Below are 16360 nucleotides of genomic sequence, written 5' to 3' on the forward strand. Positions count from 1 at the left end.
GCTCCAGACCATTGACCGACCCCTCGGAGAGCGAATTGTGGGGAGGGAGAGCCAGGCGGTGTCTTCCCAGTGCAGATAATACTGAGCTCACTGCCTCCTCCCTGGGCCAAGGTTCGGGCCAAAGCGGGGGCTCCTGAAGTGGAGGGTGAAGTAGCAGCACAGAAACGTCCTCTGTCCCTGGCTCCCCGTCATGTTTGGGCCCTGCTGCTGACGTGCGGGTCAGGAGACGCTGGGGCAGAGCCCCTCTGACACCCTGTGGCCAGCTCCCTCACCGTGGGCCCGGACATCCCTGGACTCACTGGGGGCCAGTGGCTTGGTCCAGTCGCGTTGGCAGAGCAACTGGAAGAGAAGGGAGCCAGGAAGGAGGGAGAAACAAAGAGGCAGAGAGAGAGAGAAAGAGACAGCGCTGCTCAGGGGATGCTGCTGATGCCAGTCGGAACTTGCACTTGGTAAAGATGATAATCTAGACTGAGGCACGGCTTGGTGTGTCCCCCCTCCAGGATGGCCCTGGAAGGACGGTTCTCAGCTGTCGAAGCTCATGAGGGTTATGACTTGTTCTAGTTTGTAGGCCAGTTTCTGCTTCCCACACTGGTCGTCGTGGTCCAGAGGTCCAAGGATCTGTTGAAGGGCCAAGAACAGGGAGGTTACTAGTCTGTGTGTGTCTGTCTGTGTTCTTAGCGGGCATGCAGACAGCGTGGATGTGGTCCACGTCTAGGAAGACGTGGGTGTGTGCATGTGCATCCATGATACCACCGGGTAAGTCGGTGGCCTGAGCAACACGGGTGGGGAGGTGTGGGAGGCACTTGGGCTTGGGGTGCAGCGTGGGGCACCCACACGGCGGTGAGCACAGGATGCCGGCACACACATCAGCATGTCTGAGTGACTGTGTGGATTCTATTGCCTGCAAAAACGGTGTCTTTGTTGAAGATGCCTGTGCCAAAATGCTACGGTTCCCCGCAGGTTCAACAGCAGAGAGTTCCATATCTGGTGTAAAGGTGTGGTGCTCCGTGACTAGCGGGAACGTGATGTCGTGGATATTAAGACATCCCACCCCTTCTTCCAGAAAAAGAAAACCTTCTCCATCAGCTCCCTGAGGCCTGAAATTCCACATTTTAGAAAGTCATTTGGCTTAACTTTGCCTATTAAAAATACAAACATCCCTAGAAAAGTAAGGCCATAAGCTTTACTGGTCATAAACGCCTGACAGATGATGTCGACCAAAGCCTTTTCTGAGGTCAGACGCTTGGTGGAGGACAATGACAGCCAGCAGCTGTGGCCCCTGATGGAAAATGTGCTGGAATTCGACTCAAACGCAGCCAGCGTGGGATTGAATAAAGACTCTGCCCGTTTCTAGCTGAGTGATCTGGGGCAAAACAGGTAACCTCTCTGCACCCTGTTTCCTCACCTGTAAACGGAGGAACTGCTAGTGCGCCTCCAGTGCAGAGGACGGAGTCTGACAACAGCCGGGGGCACCTTTAGCACCACGCCTGCGCCTGAGAGCCACTGGCCAAGCAGGGGTCTGAGAGGGCGGGGGTGAGGGAGAAGAGGGCGAGGAGGTGAAGAGAAAGCTGAAGGCTCGAGGGAGGCTCCCAGGGCTTTGGCCTTCATGACCCAGTTAATGTATTTTCAACTGGGGAGACCAAGATAGAGTCGGCCAGCTTTCGAGCTGGGCTGGCCAAGAGCCATCATTAATGGGCACTGTCATTTCATAAAGACAGGACATCTTAACACCAAGAGTAGACAGGTGTACTACTTGTGTAGTCCTTTGTGGACTAAGGGACAACCCTTTCCAAGAAGAGGCTGCTGCCGTCTACACCATCCTTACTATCTTGCCTTGCCGCAGGCAGGTGGAAACCTTGCCCAGAACCAGTCCTGGTTGCAGACTCGCGTCAGGGGTCCCTCCCCCAAGGGCTTCCCCTTGACTTGAGGGTCATGGAGTCGGCCTGCTGGGGCTGCTTCTTTCCCCTGGGTCCCCAGACTCCGCCCAGTGGCGAGGCTGAGAGAAAGTAGAGAGCCCGGGGCACTGGCCTCAGCTCCTCTTACTACTGCCACGCGGAGAAGGGGGCTTGGCTGCTGCTCAGATGTAGGGAATCTGGATTCTGAAGCCACTGGTCTAAACTGCACAGCCAAAAAAACCCCCAAAAAACAAAAAAACCCTCCCACAGCCAAGAAAACTCCCATTTCTTTGTACTGGCCAGAAAGAAGGCAGAGTGTACGGTGGCCATTACTGCCGGTGGGGCTTTCCAGCTAGGGAACACAACAGCTGACAACATCCTACTCTGTTCTGTTCTGTGCCAGCCGGTCTCATTGTTTCGCCGCTGTTCTCTTCTGTCTGTTTCATTCTATCCTGTGTCACAACACACCACACCACACCATCCCACAGAGCCTGCCCATTGGGGTGGGGAGTGCTCGTTTAAAGAGAATTAGATCAGAGAGAGAAATGGAAGACATAAAAAAGAAGGAATAGCGGGGGAGAAAATAAGAATAAAAAGAGAAAAAAATGAAAGAAACAGATATTTCTCCATCTGAGAAGAACAGGGATAAATGCAGGATTTACAGATGGGAGAGTTTCTAGCATCATGGCCTTTGCAGCGCAGCCCCCGAGTCCTGGCGGTACAGAGTCTCCTTGGTGGGGTGGGGGGTATCTAGGGGGTTGTTCTTGTACATGAAGCCATGCAGGGTTGTCTCTGATCTCTGCCCCTTCCTTCCCCACAGGCCCCGGGCAGGGCGGCGCTCACCTCCTCGCTGTATTTGCCCACGTAGGAGAAGATCTCCGAGAGTGCACTCATGGTGTTGAACTCGTTCATGTGCATCCGGGACTGCTCGGCCAGGTATGCGTTCATGTCCTGGTCGCTGATGGCCGGCATCTTCCCGATGTCTGAGTAATACCTGCCGAGGGACGGAGGAGGAAGAAGCTGGAGTCGTGCACATGGAGCAGAGAGGAGAGATGGAAACTCCCAGCACCGGGTCTGGGGCCACTGGCCCAACGTGGCCACCTGGGGACCACGGTGATCTCCCCCCGATCTGGGCTTCTGGGTCTGGCCGAGGAGGAACCCTCTGTGGCTCTGGATGCAGGAGGCACAGAGGGCAGGCGTTTGGGAAGTGGCCATGACATTGTCGGAGGGTGGACAGGACAGGGACCAGGAGTGAGAGGGGCTCCGCCCCGCACATCTGCTTTGCTCCCAGCTACCACGCCGAGTGGTGCAGACTCCCTCTAACGCCCCTCCCTGTGCTCAGACACAGGAAGTCTCCTCCAGCAGGGCCCGAAGGCCCTTCCAAGCAGTTGCTCTCCCTGTTGTCCTCCGCGCTCTGGGGTTAAATGGGACAGGGCGGAGCTGGGGCCGCTAGGGGAGAGAGACTGGCAGAAGGCAATCCGTCACTGTCACTTGCAGCTGTGCACTGCTGTCAACTGGTTAATTAGATGCCAGCATTTACATTTTTAATTTCTGCAATTTGACATTTTATGCACAAAACCCCAACTCCCCCGCCAGAGGGGAGTTGTGCAGTTTCCTAATGAGGAAACTAAAGGCCTCAGTGCCCCAAAGACGCCACTTCTCACCCTCTCCCAGGCTCTTTCGGGTTTGCAGACTACATGACAGAGAACAGGTCACAGCAAAGACAGAGAGGCCTCGGCAAACCCTTGCGGCAGCCCGGCCCAGCCGGCACGGCGTCCCCATGGCTGCCATGCTGGGGAAGGCTCTTCTGGGAGCCCAGAATCAGGAAGGGTGGGTGGGGAGACAGTCTCCAGGGTGGGGACGACGGTAAGGCCAGTGAGACGCCTGGGCACCCAGCTTAAGGAGAGGCACTCACTCTCCGGCTGTGCTGGTGACGGACCTGGGAGTTCTCAGCACTCAGGGCTTAACCAGAGGCTCTGGGACAGTCTTCTCTGCACCTGACCCTGTGTTTGCCCAGCCGCACCCCTCACTGCTCTGACCAGGACGCCATCAGTCGCAGGCTATTTCCCCAACCTCTGCCTGTCCCCACCAGCGCCCAGGGGTTGGGTGAGAGGCTGGTAGCGGTGGCACTCCTATGCTGCCTGGGCATCAGCTCAAGGGCCTGCAGTACAATGACAGCTCAATTTGCCACCAGAGCTTTGCTGGGCTGGCGAGGGGTCGGCTGGCCGCCTGCTCTGGGCCACGGCTGTGCTGGGATTGCAGACCTGCCGTTCCGTCTGGAAAACAGGGAGGCAGAGGGAGGGGGATGAAACCTGGAGTCTCCTGCGAGGGAAGGGGCTGGTCTGAGGGGACTCCCACGGCCCTCAGGAACCCAGCCACACACTAGACACTGTGCCAACTGCTCTGTTGAACTGGTAGCATTTTGGCCAGGCAGGAGGTCTCGGCCCATGACACACTGCTGTGACAAGCAACAAGGACAGAGCTAATGACATGGCCTTTCTCAGAGCAGCCGGGGGCTCAGACGAGGCCGTCCCCTCCTCTGTCCCACGTGAACTCGCGTCCTCCACAGCATCTCCCTCTCCTCCACCCTTGCCTCATCTTCCGAGCCCTTGGGGCCTCCATGCCTTGTCCCGTTTCATTTTGGTATCTCTGCTCTCTTCAAGGCCTGTGATTCATCCCCAAACACATCCTCAGGTACCTCAATGCACAGAGTTCTGAGCAATTTAGTGGCATTCCAGGTATAAAAGTTCCAGCGAGAGACTCGATTCACTGCCACTATTTCTGGAATGCCATAAATGCCAATGTTCTATTTTATAGTGGGAGACCCGAGACTTCCACAGTGGCTTCCAACCTTGCCACTCCCAAGGAGATCTGTGCCATCGTTCCTGCAGGGATCCCACGTCTGCCAAGCAAGGTGTGTTTGCCAAGTGAAGGGTTCTCCTCCCAGATAGATCGTGTTGGCAACAAACATGAACATATGACCTCGCTCACTTTTGGTCTCCGGGCCAGCAGCTGGCCACGCAGCTTGGATAACACGGCCGGGTCCGAAGCTTCCTCTGTCACCTGTAGACAATCAGAGCCTCTGACCAGGATGAAAAACCCAGGTTCCCACTGAGAGGACACAGCTATCATCAGAAGCAAAGATGCCTGCGGTTCCTGTTGCCTGCCCGTGAGGCCTTTCACAGTAGACGGATGGTTCTGCTGGGCTTTTTGCCGTCAGTGCCAGGGCTCCTGCTGCTGCCTTTAGGGCCCCCAAGGTGTATGGGAAACCAGGGTAGGGACCACAGTGAAGGGACCCACCCCTGGGAACAACAGATGCCCATACTCTGTCCCTTCACAATGGCTTGCCTCGTGGCAGGGTGCACAAGCCCAGTCCTTTTCTCCAAAGAGAATACTTAGAAAGTATGTGTGTGTGCAAGAAAGAGAGACAGAGAGCGACGTTGGCGAGGGGGGCTGAGAGTGGGGTGGGGAGGGCAGGGGTTCTGATCTCATCCAGAGGCAGCGGTGACGTGCCTCTCCTGGACACATCGCCCCCTCTCACAGTGAGGTCAGGTCTGCAGGGAGCAGCTCCGTCTCTCTCCTGTTGCCTTGGCACTGATGAGGCTGGGGCCGACCAGTGCCAGTCTGTGGCCAGACAACAGCCTACAGGTGGGCCAGCCACGTGACCTCATCTTCAGCAAGTTCTAAGTCAGCTGAGCTGAGTGGCCACGGACAGCCCAGTGCCGACACTCTAGCCTGTTTCTGACCCCAGCCCTGCCTGGTGCTAGGTGGTCCCACCCTCTCTGCAGGGCTTTGCTGACACTGCCTTGACCTCTGCTGCTCCCCTCCAGGGCTCTGCCCACCCCACCCCCTGGCCAGCACCCTGGAGTCTGATAATGACCCCGAGTGGCAGTCCCTCTGCCGTGTGCACACCTGCCTCCTTCTCACTCTTCCTCTTCTGGCTTCTGCTCTGGGCTCCTCCACTGAGAGGCCTTATTGATTGCAAAGAATGCAATTCAGCCCCATTAACGAACTTCAAACAAGTGTTCTCATCAGCTGGCTGGGGTGAGGCAGGGGAAGGTCAGCCTGGGCCCTGTACTTGAACTTGCTCCCGTGGGATTTCTGCCTGCAGGTGAGTCCACGTTCAGAAGGGACTGGAATCCTCAAAGTCCCCCAGGAGTCCCCTCGAACTGGCCAGGGCTGAAGTGGGGCTGGGTCCCCCCACTGACCGTGCCCAGGTCTCCTTGCTGAGTTAGCTCACATCGGGTAGGCTGCCAGGACCTCTGGGCCCCGACATCAGGCCTCGGGGAGCTGCCATAGAGGGCAGGGCCCAGACAGCTGTGTCTCATGTTGGTGGACCCCTGTGGGAGGGGGACATGCGAGCAGAAAGCCCGGGCCCAGGGTGGGGTGGGGAGCCTCTCATCTCTGCCTTGGGTATAGCCCTCTAGTGATTGAGAAGATGGTCTCCAACGCCCTAAACTCCTTGCAAAGAACAAAGTGTTGGCGTCCCTCCAAACGCCTCAAAGTGCAAGATATTCTGACCTCATTCTCTGATGTCCCCAAAACTCGCCTTCCAAGGCCCTGCACAAAAGTCTTCTCCCCTATGAATCCCTCCAGGCCCAGCAGAATGAGAGCCTTCCCCTCGAGCCCCCACCACGGCAGCGCGTGGTGCTTGATGAGTGCCTGCTGGAGGGGAAGGGACCAAGTCCCATATGTCCCAAGTGCCCCATACACCCATGATGGAGACCATAAATGTTTGACCCACGGATTAATTAATACATTAATGAAATGTCTACATCTCACCTTTAGTATTGCTCCCAGGGGCAGATGTCACAGTTTTATATATTTGGACAGTTTCCTTAGGAATCATATTTAAATGTTTAAAATTCTTAATCTTTCTCGTGCCATGGCACACATGGTAGATGGAATTCAAACATGTGGCACACCCCCAGCCCAAGCCCCAGTGGCCACTGCAAGTCACTCCACTCATGTCCTCCCTGGGAAAGCCAACTGGCGGCAAGTGACTGAGGCCAGCATTGCAACAGGGATGACCTTGAAGCTTTTCCGAGTTAAAATCAGAGGAAATCACTACTGAGTATGCAAATTTACTGCTATTGACCATGACACGCCAATTCATGGTGACAACACAACTGAGTTCTGCTCTGTGAGATGAGTGTAGCAGTTAACTGTTAATGGGAGACCAAGAGACTCTTCTCCCCTTCTCTAGATTTGGCCACAAGCAAAAGTACAAATTTGTGGATGGAGGAAGTGAAGATCCAGAGTCCACAGTGGGGCCACAGGCCACTAGCTTTGCAAGGTATCTGGAGGCAGGAATGGGCTGGGAGGATGGGTGGGAGGATGGGTGGGAGGATAGTGGAAAGGATGGGCAGATAAAGAATTCTAGACCCCAGCTAGCATGGGTGCTGATAGAATCATCTATGCTCCTCAACAGACAGAGTTAGTGAGTCTTCCTGAATTCACTTGCTTTCCTTTTGCACTCACTCTGAAGAGAGGCCCAGGGTAAATCCTGTTTCGTGGCTGTGATGGTGCAGAAGGCCTTCCCCAGATGTGTGCAGGGCACACTGCACAGCTGAGAGTCCCGGGAAGCAGTCTGCATACTCACAGCCTTAAGGCAGCACATTCAGAAGTGGCAAGCCCTGGCCACAGGAGGAGGGCACTCCACCGTCATTCTTCTGAACTGGAGGCAGCCAGTGCCCTTGAAAGGGGAGGTGGGAGATCAGGCTCGCTGTGGGTCCTGGGTGAGCTCTGCCCTGCCAGACTCACTCTCCCCTCCAGGGAGCCAGACGAGCTTGGAGTCCGCCTCCTTGGGGAGTGGGAGTGAACGTGACCATTTATCACCAAGGGAAGAAGCACTCTGGGTTGACCTCCACACCTGTCCGTGCTGTTTTCTCGATCCCTCTGTGTTGGCACCCTCATTCCGAAATGACAGGAGAAAGGATTTTGGACTTCGAGCAAGTGAAAGATGACTTTCCTGAGTGTGCCAGTGGTTGCTAAGAAACTAGTGGGATAAGAAATGGAAGCCATCAGACCACTCCTAAAAATAACCAAACGGACGAGGTTTACTTGTGACCTGTGGCAGCTGCGTGGCACAGATCTCCTTGAGCAGTGAGCGGAAGGGAGAGCATTTGCCTGGCACATGCATCCGTCTCACCTCCGCCTAACCAGCCTTGTTCCGGGGAAGTGTCCTCTATACAGACGCTTCAGAAACATCATCCCCAGCCCTCCTGTCCCTGGCTCCTCCCCCGTGCCTGGGGCTGTATCACAGTGACACGGTGGCAGTGCAGGGATAACCCACGGCCCAGCTGCTGCCTCCTGCCCCTCTGTCTCTGCTGCAGGGGTGGCTGTCCACACAGAAGGGCTTGCTCCTGGCAGCTCTGTTGTCAGAAGAATGAGCCACTGTCTACATAGCAGGAGGTGAGAGCCTCTCTCAGGGACTCAGACTTAATCAGACACGAGGACAAAAGAGTTAGCTCTCTCCCTGACAGCCAACGTGGCATGTCCACCACATACATCAGTAGAAGGGAGAAGAGAATACCAAAGAACAGAGGGGAGAGGGAAAACAAAATTAAACCCTTTTAGTGAAACTATTCCACCCAGGCGGCCAGAACTCCACTATCATAGTTATTCCCTCCGCACAAGGGAAGGCAATTTTCAAGTATAGACATGGAGACTGTCTCTCTGCCATGCACAAAATGATACAGTTCATTTTGTCTTCAGTCACCAAGTCAAGAACAATTTCTGGTCTCTTTACTCTCAAAAAAGGCACCAAACTTAAGCCTCCAACAATGTTTCCTACATACTTGAGCTACTTGGAAAAAAGAAAGAAAGGGAGTCTAAGTCTAAAAGCAGAACTTCCATGTAGAGTTGTGCAGGTTGTTCACTGCACAAAGGTACTTGGACAAGAGGGTGACCGAGGGCTGGCAGCGAGCTCATCATTTAGCAAACCACTCACCCTGGTGTGGGCTTATATCCTCCCATAGGAAGGAGCGCCTTCCTTAATTCACACAGAGGTACCTTATGGGTTGGCAGAGAGAGGCCCTATCTGAAAGTATCACAAAGAGTAGAAAAGAGATTTGGGAATCACCTAGGAGATTTGGGATCTTGTTTCATCTTGGCCACTTACATCATCTTGGGCTGATTACCGAGTCATTCTCTGGGTACATTTCTTCACCTTCACAGACATAAAAGAGGTCATAATTCCTGTCCTCTTACATTATATGGCTACCGTTATGAATAAATAAAGTTTGAGCCAGTTTCTTAGCTCAGGTACTTGGCACATGGAGCTGATATGGCCCACTGGTGTTCTTTACCGTGAGTGAGCACTGAGTGAGCACTGCTCTGGGAAAAGCCCAGCCCCAGAGCTGGCCGGTGGCCCTTTAGTGGTGGCAGAACTGCGAGGCCTTGTGATTGGAGCATGGGCAGGATGGCAGAGACAACGCTGCAAGACCCAGGGCATTCAGAGCTGCTTGCATGAGAGTTCAGGGACAGGGACAGTGAGAAGCTGTTCAGAGAGTGACAATGACATCCCACAGAATGCTGGGAACTGCCAGACAGAGCACAGGGGCAGAGACCTCTAGCCTTTCTGCAGCAAGACGTTGCTTGGTCCCTTGAAGTCCTAGGATCACAGGTTTCTTAAAATGTATTTATTTTTGCAGGGTGGGGATTAGAGCCAGGAACCATATCTCCTTCCTGGGCCTAGAAGGCATCTCAGCCACTGAGGTGTGGGGTCTGCCACGTGGGGAAGCAGAGCATGTGGCAACCTCTGGCACATGTCCCAGTGCTCATTTCAGCAGACAGCACCACCGGGGTCATGGGGCGGGTGGGAGTCGCAGCGGCAGGATCAGGCTTTGTGAATGACCAGTCTGGAAGCGCCAGCCCATTTTTCAGGGGGAAGGGACCTTTCATCAGGGCAAGTTGACTAATTCACAGGCTCCCTGGCCCAGCACTCACCGCTCCACCCAGTTCTTGTAGCTGGGGATGTCCTTGGCGTAGAGCAGCTTGTTGGAGGGCGAGTCCTTGCCCAGCCGGTGCTCCGACGTGGAGCAGGAGTCCATGAAGGTCTGCGCCACCACAGACAGGCAGGCGTCCGTGATGCTGTTCTTGTGGATGTCGAACACGAACTGTGGGTTTTTGATCATGTTCACCCAAAACCGCAGGGGCAGGCTGTGTGGAGAGAAGCATCAAGCAGTCAGGGGGACCAGCAGAGCTCAGGAGCCTCCTCTGTGCCAGGGACAGGAGGGAAGGTGGGTCTGCAGGGCCCCGATCTGCCTTCCAGAAAACTGAGCATCAGCGAGGTTGAATAATTCACTCAGACGTACACTGGCAGGCACTGGAGAGGGCGTGATGCCCAGTCCTGACTACGGGCTCATAGTCTGCCCTCTGGCAGATGTGGTGGCCACAACGTGTGCTATAAAGGGGAGTTTCTGACTCTGTTCTGCTGTCTGCTCCCATGCCTGACACAAGGAGCATCCAGTTGACAAACTTTAAGGAATTGCCTGACTCTAGACCTCGTGTCTGACTCTCTGCCACCCACAGTGTGACTCGGCGGAAGCTACACGCTTCCTCTCTGCCTGGTCCCGTAGCTTATTCCTGAGTGGGGAGGCCCTGGGGCTGTTTCCGCGTAGCAAACTGATTTTTCATCTTGGAGCTGGTGTGCTTAAAAACCCACATTCGCCCACCTTGCCTGCCCCATTGTGTTGCATCCTCCCCCTGCCCCCTTCTCCCAGTGAGCACCTGCTGCCTGCCAGGAACGGTGCTGGCGACTGGGGACGTGGCGGTGAATAGGACACCCCCTCTGCCCTCAGGAAGCCTGCATTGTGGTGGGTTTCTGGGGAAGACAGACATGGAACCCAATGCATGCTCAGAGAACTACGGGTGCTAGCACCGGAGAGCGTGTGGGCTTCAACGGGGGACCCAGGGAGGCATCGCGTCTATCCAGAGGGCAGGGTCCCGAAAGCCTTCCCAGAGGGGTGTTTGGTGGTCGGAGTTTTCAAACATGCAGAGGTGGTCTTAGTGGGGGGAGGCCTGGAGGAAGGGGTGCGCCCGCGGCAGGAGGCACTCGGCATACACAAAGTCAAAGCGGGAGACTGCGCAGTGCTGTCTGGTGTTGGGAGTCTGTCGCTAGAAAGAGTCCGGGGCATCAAGAGAAACCGCCCCCTGCCTCCTTTGGCTGCACCTCTCCCTGCTGCTCTCCCATCCGTGGTTCCGTCCAGCCTGCCGAGCCAGGGGACGGGCCTGTGCCACGCAAGGGATCGCTATTCCCTCCCCTCTGCTCCCGCTTCTGCCTCCCGCCATTTCCCCTGGTGTTTTATTGTCATTTGAGTGGTCGTTCTCGCTGTTGGTAATAGTCACAATGTTCGTTATGTGTTTGGCTTGCCTCTTAGAACTTAAACTCTCTGGATTATATTATTTCAATAGAGCGAGTACAATATTTCTATACTTGTTGCATCTCCCAGCAGCCGGTATGAACAAACAGCAAATGCTATAAATGCAATAAGACCTAGCATTCAAGATTGCCGATCAATCGACAAGTATTTATTAAGTTCCTACAAAGTGTGCAGCACAGGGCTCAGGCAGGCAGCACTGAGATGCGACCATGTTTAGTGGCACTGGCTTCATCATTGGAAATCCAGAATAGGACGTAATAGGACGGCATCCAGGGACAGCTCAGAGAGGCACAACACAGAGTGAAAGCCACGGTCACGCCAGCTGCCCACACTGATCATCACCTAAGAGCACATTTGGGAATAACACTAATCAGGTGTCGGGCAGGTGTGGGGCGGGGAGGGGAAGGGTGTATACCTACATAATGAGTGCGATGTGCACTGTCTGGGAATGGACATGCTCTGGGGGAGGGCAGGGGGAAGGGCAATATACGTAACCTAAACTTTTGTACCCCCATAATATGCTGAAATAAAAAATAATAATAATATAAAATTAAAAAAGAAAAAAAAAAGAAAGGGAGACCATGACAGCTGGGCTCAGAGCTCCAGATGAAGGACCCACGACTTCCCAGTTAATGAAGTCTCCACCCACATATTCCTGTTTTCCAAAAGTCCCACCTGGAATAGGGACACTCTGGGATCCACATTCCCACCACTGTTGTCTCTCCCCTGCACTCCCCATTCCTTAAGCCACTTGTGATGATGACAGGCACAGGAACAGGGAAGCCACCGCACCCACTGGAGGCTCCTGCCTAATGAAACATTAGCATATTATTAACATTAGTGGTGGCGCTAATCTCTGGCTGATTGCAGCCACTCAGGCTAAATGAGCAGGAGGTTTATTTAAAAGAGAAAAGGTAGGGAGCTTGGAAGAAGGGGGTGGGGAGAGGGTGGGGTACACCTTGAGCCAGGAATAAGAAAACAATCTCTTTTCAATCAGGGACAATTAATTCCAAGTCAATATGCAAATCTCAAGATTCCCAGACTGTCTCTTGCCCAGGGTAGCAAGGATCCCGTCAGGGTCAGGGGACGTGTCCTTTGATGACCGACCGGAGCATAGGATGGCTGTCTGCTTCCCAGGATTTCCCTTATGTGGACCTGGATTCTTTGTGATGACGATACCCGAGTCCCTGCCAGAGCTGTCATAACAGGAGGATCTGGCTTCCCCCCAGGACATTATGGCATCCTTGGAGGCCTTACCCTGGCAGGAGGGATGGGCTGAAAACAAATGGTTTGGATACTATTTGAGGTGATATTCCTGGCACGGGCTACTAAGAGCATGTAGAAATGATTTGGAAGGACCTAGCTCTCCCCAGCTGGGACCAAGAGAAGGTCTGGGCAGAGCATTGCTTACATCCCAGGGGCTGCTGACACCCACCCAGGGTAGTAAGTGGCAGACACCCTGACACAGAGAAGCAGGTTGGGTAGGCCGGGGACACGCCCCTCAGAAGAGCTCCCGAGAGCCACGCTAAGACGACTGGGAGAGTTAAGTGCATCTTACCGAGAGGCAGGCGCTGGGAGAGACCAGACCCTGCTGGACCAAGGAGGGCATCGCTTCACCTGTGTTACCGCGCTGAGTGGGGAATCCGGATTTTGAGTCTTATTCCAGAAAGGTTGCAAGAACCCCAGCATGGAAGATCTTCCCTCATCAAGAGTTAATGTGGGAGCAAACCCCACTCTTTGGTTCTGCAGTCCAAACCTCTGTTCCTGCCTGATGTTCCAGCGTCAGCAGAGACAGCACCCTCCCCAGGTAAGGAGCCAGGGCATGCTACATTGAATAAAGTTTACTGCCATAGCCCGACTTCTGCCTTCACCTGTGCTTTGCTTTGAGGCCCGGGGTTGGCTGGCGGGGTGCCCGGCGGAGCCCTAGCGCCTTGCCAGTCCTAGCAGTGAGAGGTGCTGGGCAGCAGGCCCATGCTGCCTTGGAGGAACAATCAGGGAAAGAACAACCTGGGACGGCACCATGTAAAAGCTGCACGGAGGCAATTCTGGAACCCAGGGCTCCATCCAAGCCAGCTTTGCCCGGGGTAGAGCTCTCAGCCAGAGACCACCGGGGCCCTGCCTCTCATCAATATTTACTGAGTCCCAGCTTTGCAAGGTTCTACCCCGAGTGCTGCATACTGATGTTTGACCTTGCCATCTCAATCCGAAATACAAATCAATCGCAGATGAAGGGGAGAATGATATATGTTAAAAGGAGAAAGGGGACTAGAGGGGGACACCTAGAGTGTCAGTTAGTGCTTGGAGAATCCTGCTATCTCAAAGGAAGACAAAGAAGTTAAGGGCAGATCTATTCTCAAAACAGAGCTTGGAAAAGAAGTGTGTTGGAAGAGAAGAGAGTAGTTCCTTGAATAGAGGAGAAATGCCCCTTTTCACCAAGATGCCTCCTGTGTGTGCTTCAGAACTCTCCCTGGGGCTCACTGTTAGACCTTGCCCTTCTCTGATCCAGTTGCATACAACACATCTTCTATCCCAGCCTTTGCCTCTCTGCCCAGACAGTGACTTCCTCGCTTTTTGCTCCTGTCTGTCCGCTCACTGACGGCGGAGGCCAGGTGTGATCAGTCTACGATCCTCGGTGTCTGGCATGATGTCAAGCACCCAGGAGGTACCTGGGTGGGAGACTGCCCTAGCCATGAGAGTTGGCATATTATTTCTTGCTCATTTAGAGGGTTCAGTAAATGTTTGTTAACCGACTAAGTGACTGATAGGAAAAAAAAGAAAAAATGTTGCAAGACAGACTTGACTAGAGGGGAGCGAGAGAGGGCGGGGAGGGCCAGAGGATGAGCCTGCTTGGACGCCCTGCTGCCCAGGTGGCCTCCCGCCAGCCCTCCTCCCCACGGCCTGCCGTCCTACCACCCCTGGCTCGGGCTGGGTGGGCAGAGTCACTCGCCCCTGCTGGTGCGCCCGGGTCCCCCCATCACTCACCAGTTGCTCTTCCAGGTGTGGCGCACGTGCGGGTCGTGAATGCCGTGCTTATCCGCCTGCTCGTCCAGGAAGTCAAACATGTACTTTATGGCCAGGGGCAGGGCGGAGCCGCGGTGTGCGGTGCTGAAGATGGTCTCGAAGAGGTCATCCACAAACTTCTGCAGCGTGCCCTGGGGAGCGAGGACACGGTCAGACGCAGCTCGGCCCACCAGGCCCTGAGAACGGGTCTTAAAACCTGCCTCACAGGCCGGGGCCGGGGAGGACAGTGTACAGCCTGCCCTGGGTGGGTGACATTGGGTAAGTCCGTGTATTACATCTTTTCCCCTTCCTCTGCCTCTCACAGCTTTGCATTTCTTCTGCACATGGAAAATAGATCCAACACTCATGACTGGACCCGAGTAAGTCTTCCTCTGCCAACAACACGGTTTGGTTTAACACCCTCTGGCGGTGTTATTTTAGCACTTTTCCCAAATGCTAATGAACACTCACTTGGTCAGAGCAGACAAACACAATCTGCTGGTTTTGTTTGGGCATTACTCACACTGGCTAATGAACAGTTACTCATTTGGCTCTGCAGAGAGCAGAGCTGAGCCCAGTCTCAGGAGTCAAAGGCTAGAACTGTGGGCACGAAACGTCCCCAGAACCAGGATCAGAAATGGTGGCTGTGTAGTCACGGATGGAGCCCCGACGTCCACCCCTAGAGATCGTATATGATGCCCCAGAGAAGAAGACATTCTTCTGTAAGGCATGGCAGAAGAACGTGAAAAGTTAGTGTCTCAGTATTTGAGCCAGGGCATAGAGAGGGGGATCAGATTGCACACCAATACCGATGTGTCGGTAGGGTTTGCCTGGAGCACTGGGTTGAGAAGGATTCTGAGGTTCGGTGCTGGGACTGGTGAGCAGTGCCTGCCAGGGTAGTTGGCAGAGTAGGCACCAGCACAAATGCTAGGCACTGGCCAGCCCTGGCATTTCTGTGGGCTGACGAAGGCCACAGCCGTGGGCTCCCTGCACCCTGTTCTCAAGTCCGATACCTTAGTGGCCAGGAGCCGTGTCAGATAGATTTCGGACACCATCTTGCTCCCCCGGTCACCCTCTTTCTGGTCTCCGTGCTCGTGGTTCTTCACCAGATGCCACATCTTGACTCCGCTCTCTAGGTCAGGAGTGATCATAGGCGTTCGTGAGCGGAGGCTGTCGGGGCTGCCCGTGTACCGGATCATGTTTTCTGCCAGGACAAGGACGGCCCCCCGTGCGCGTGAGGCCACACAGCCTTGGCCCGCTACCTCACGAGGCTCCCCTTGCTGCAGCCGAGCACAACCCCTGTCTGACCCTGGCTGCCATTTGCTGGCGCTGTCCCCTTGCCTTGGTACGGTCCCTAAAACTGGGCTGCCTTTCCGGCCACCTCCAGGAAACTACCTGTGTTTTATCCACCCACTCCGATCTCCCCTCCTTCCTGTACTTTGCGATGTGTACGCCCTTTATTATTCAATTTGTAAAAATATAAGCTTGTACTTGCTTTACACTTTTCCTTGTACATGTTCTCAAGTCCTGTCTCTGGACGTGTTCTGCGTGGCCAGTTCAGTACACACGTGGGGGCAGTGGCCTGTCTCCCTTAAAAAACGCTGAGCCAGCTGAGTTAGCGCCGGAGATGCTCACCTCTGTCCTCCCCTCTGGCCTGGGCCAACCTCCCCACTTATTTGCTGAAGCTCCTGCCAGTGTCTTTGAGGTGTAGCGAAATGAGAACTGAGCAAGAACGAAAGATGACGGTCCTACTGTGTGCAGGCACCGTTCCATGTATTCATCTGTTTAGTATTCGCAATGATCCTGTGAAGTTGGTAGTTTTTTCAATCCCTGTTTTGCTGGTAAGAAATCCAAGGCTCATGGTGGTCAGATGACTGGCCACAGAGCACCCGGGCGGTGGCAGAACAGGGCTCCTTCCGGGCCTCTCCCGGGTGTCCCGCACCCTTGCTCTCCACCGCAGGGCCTCACACCCGGGCCTGTGCCTTCACTCCACTGCGTGATCACGGTGTGACTTTTACAAGTCATTTAGCCTCTGTGTATCTGAGTTATAATTTACTAATCTGCATAATCAGGGGAAAT

At 54.6% G+C, this 16360-nt stretch overlaps 1 protein-coding gene across 2 annotated transcripts in view; it reads right to left on the bottom strand.

Annotated features, from left to right (window-relative positions):
• Positions 1-522: 522 nt before the first annotated feature.
• Positions 523-16360, bottom strand: part of PLXNA4 (plexin A4) — a 346342-nt gene continuing 330504 nt past the window's right edge. For both annotated transcript variants that reach the window (XM_069461824.1, XM_069461825.1), the window contains 5 exons: positions 15295-15485; positions 14264-14433; positions 9846-10058; positions 2739-2889; positions 523-618 (listed from right to left, as the gene is read on the bottom strand). In XM_069461824.1, the coding sequence (XP_069317925.1) occupies positions 523-618; positions 2739-2889; positions 9846-10058; positions 14264-14433; positions 15295-15485 (821 nt within the window). The remainder of the gene's footprint in view (positions 619-2738; positions 2890-9845; positions 10059-14263; positions 14434-15294; positions 15486-16360) is intronic.

The sequence above is a fragment of the Eulemur rufifrons genome, chromosome 29 (assembly GCF_041146395.1).
Source record: "Eulemur rufifrons isolate Redbay chromosome 29, OSU_ERuf_1, whole genome shotgun sequence".
NCBI classification, from domain to species: Eukaryota; Metazoa; Chordata; class Mammalia; order Primates; family Lemuridae; genus Eulemur; species Eulemur rufifrons.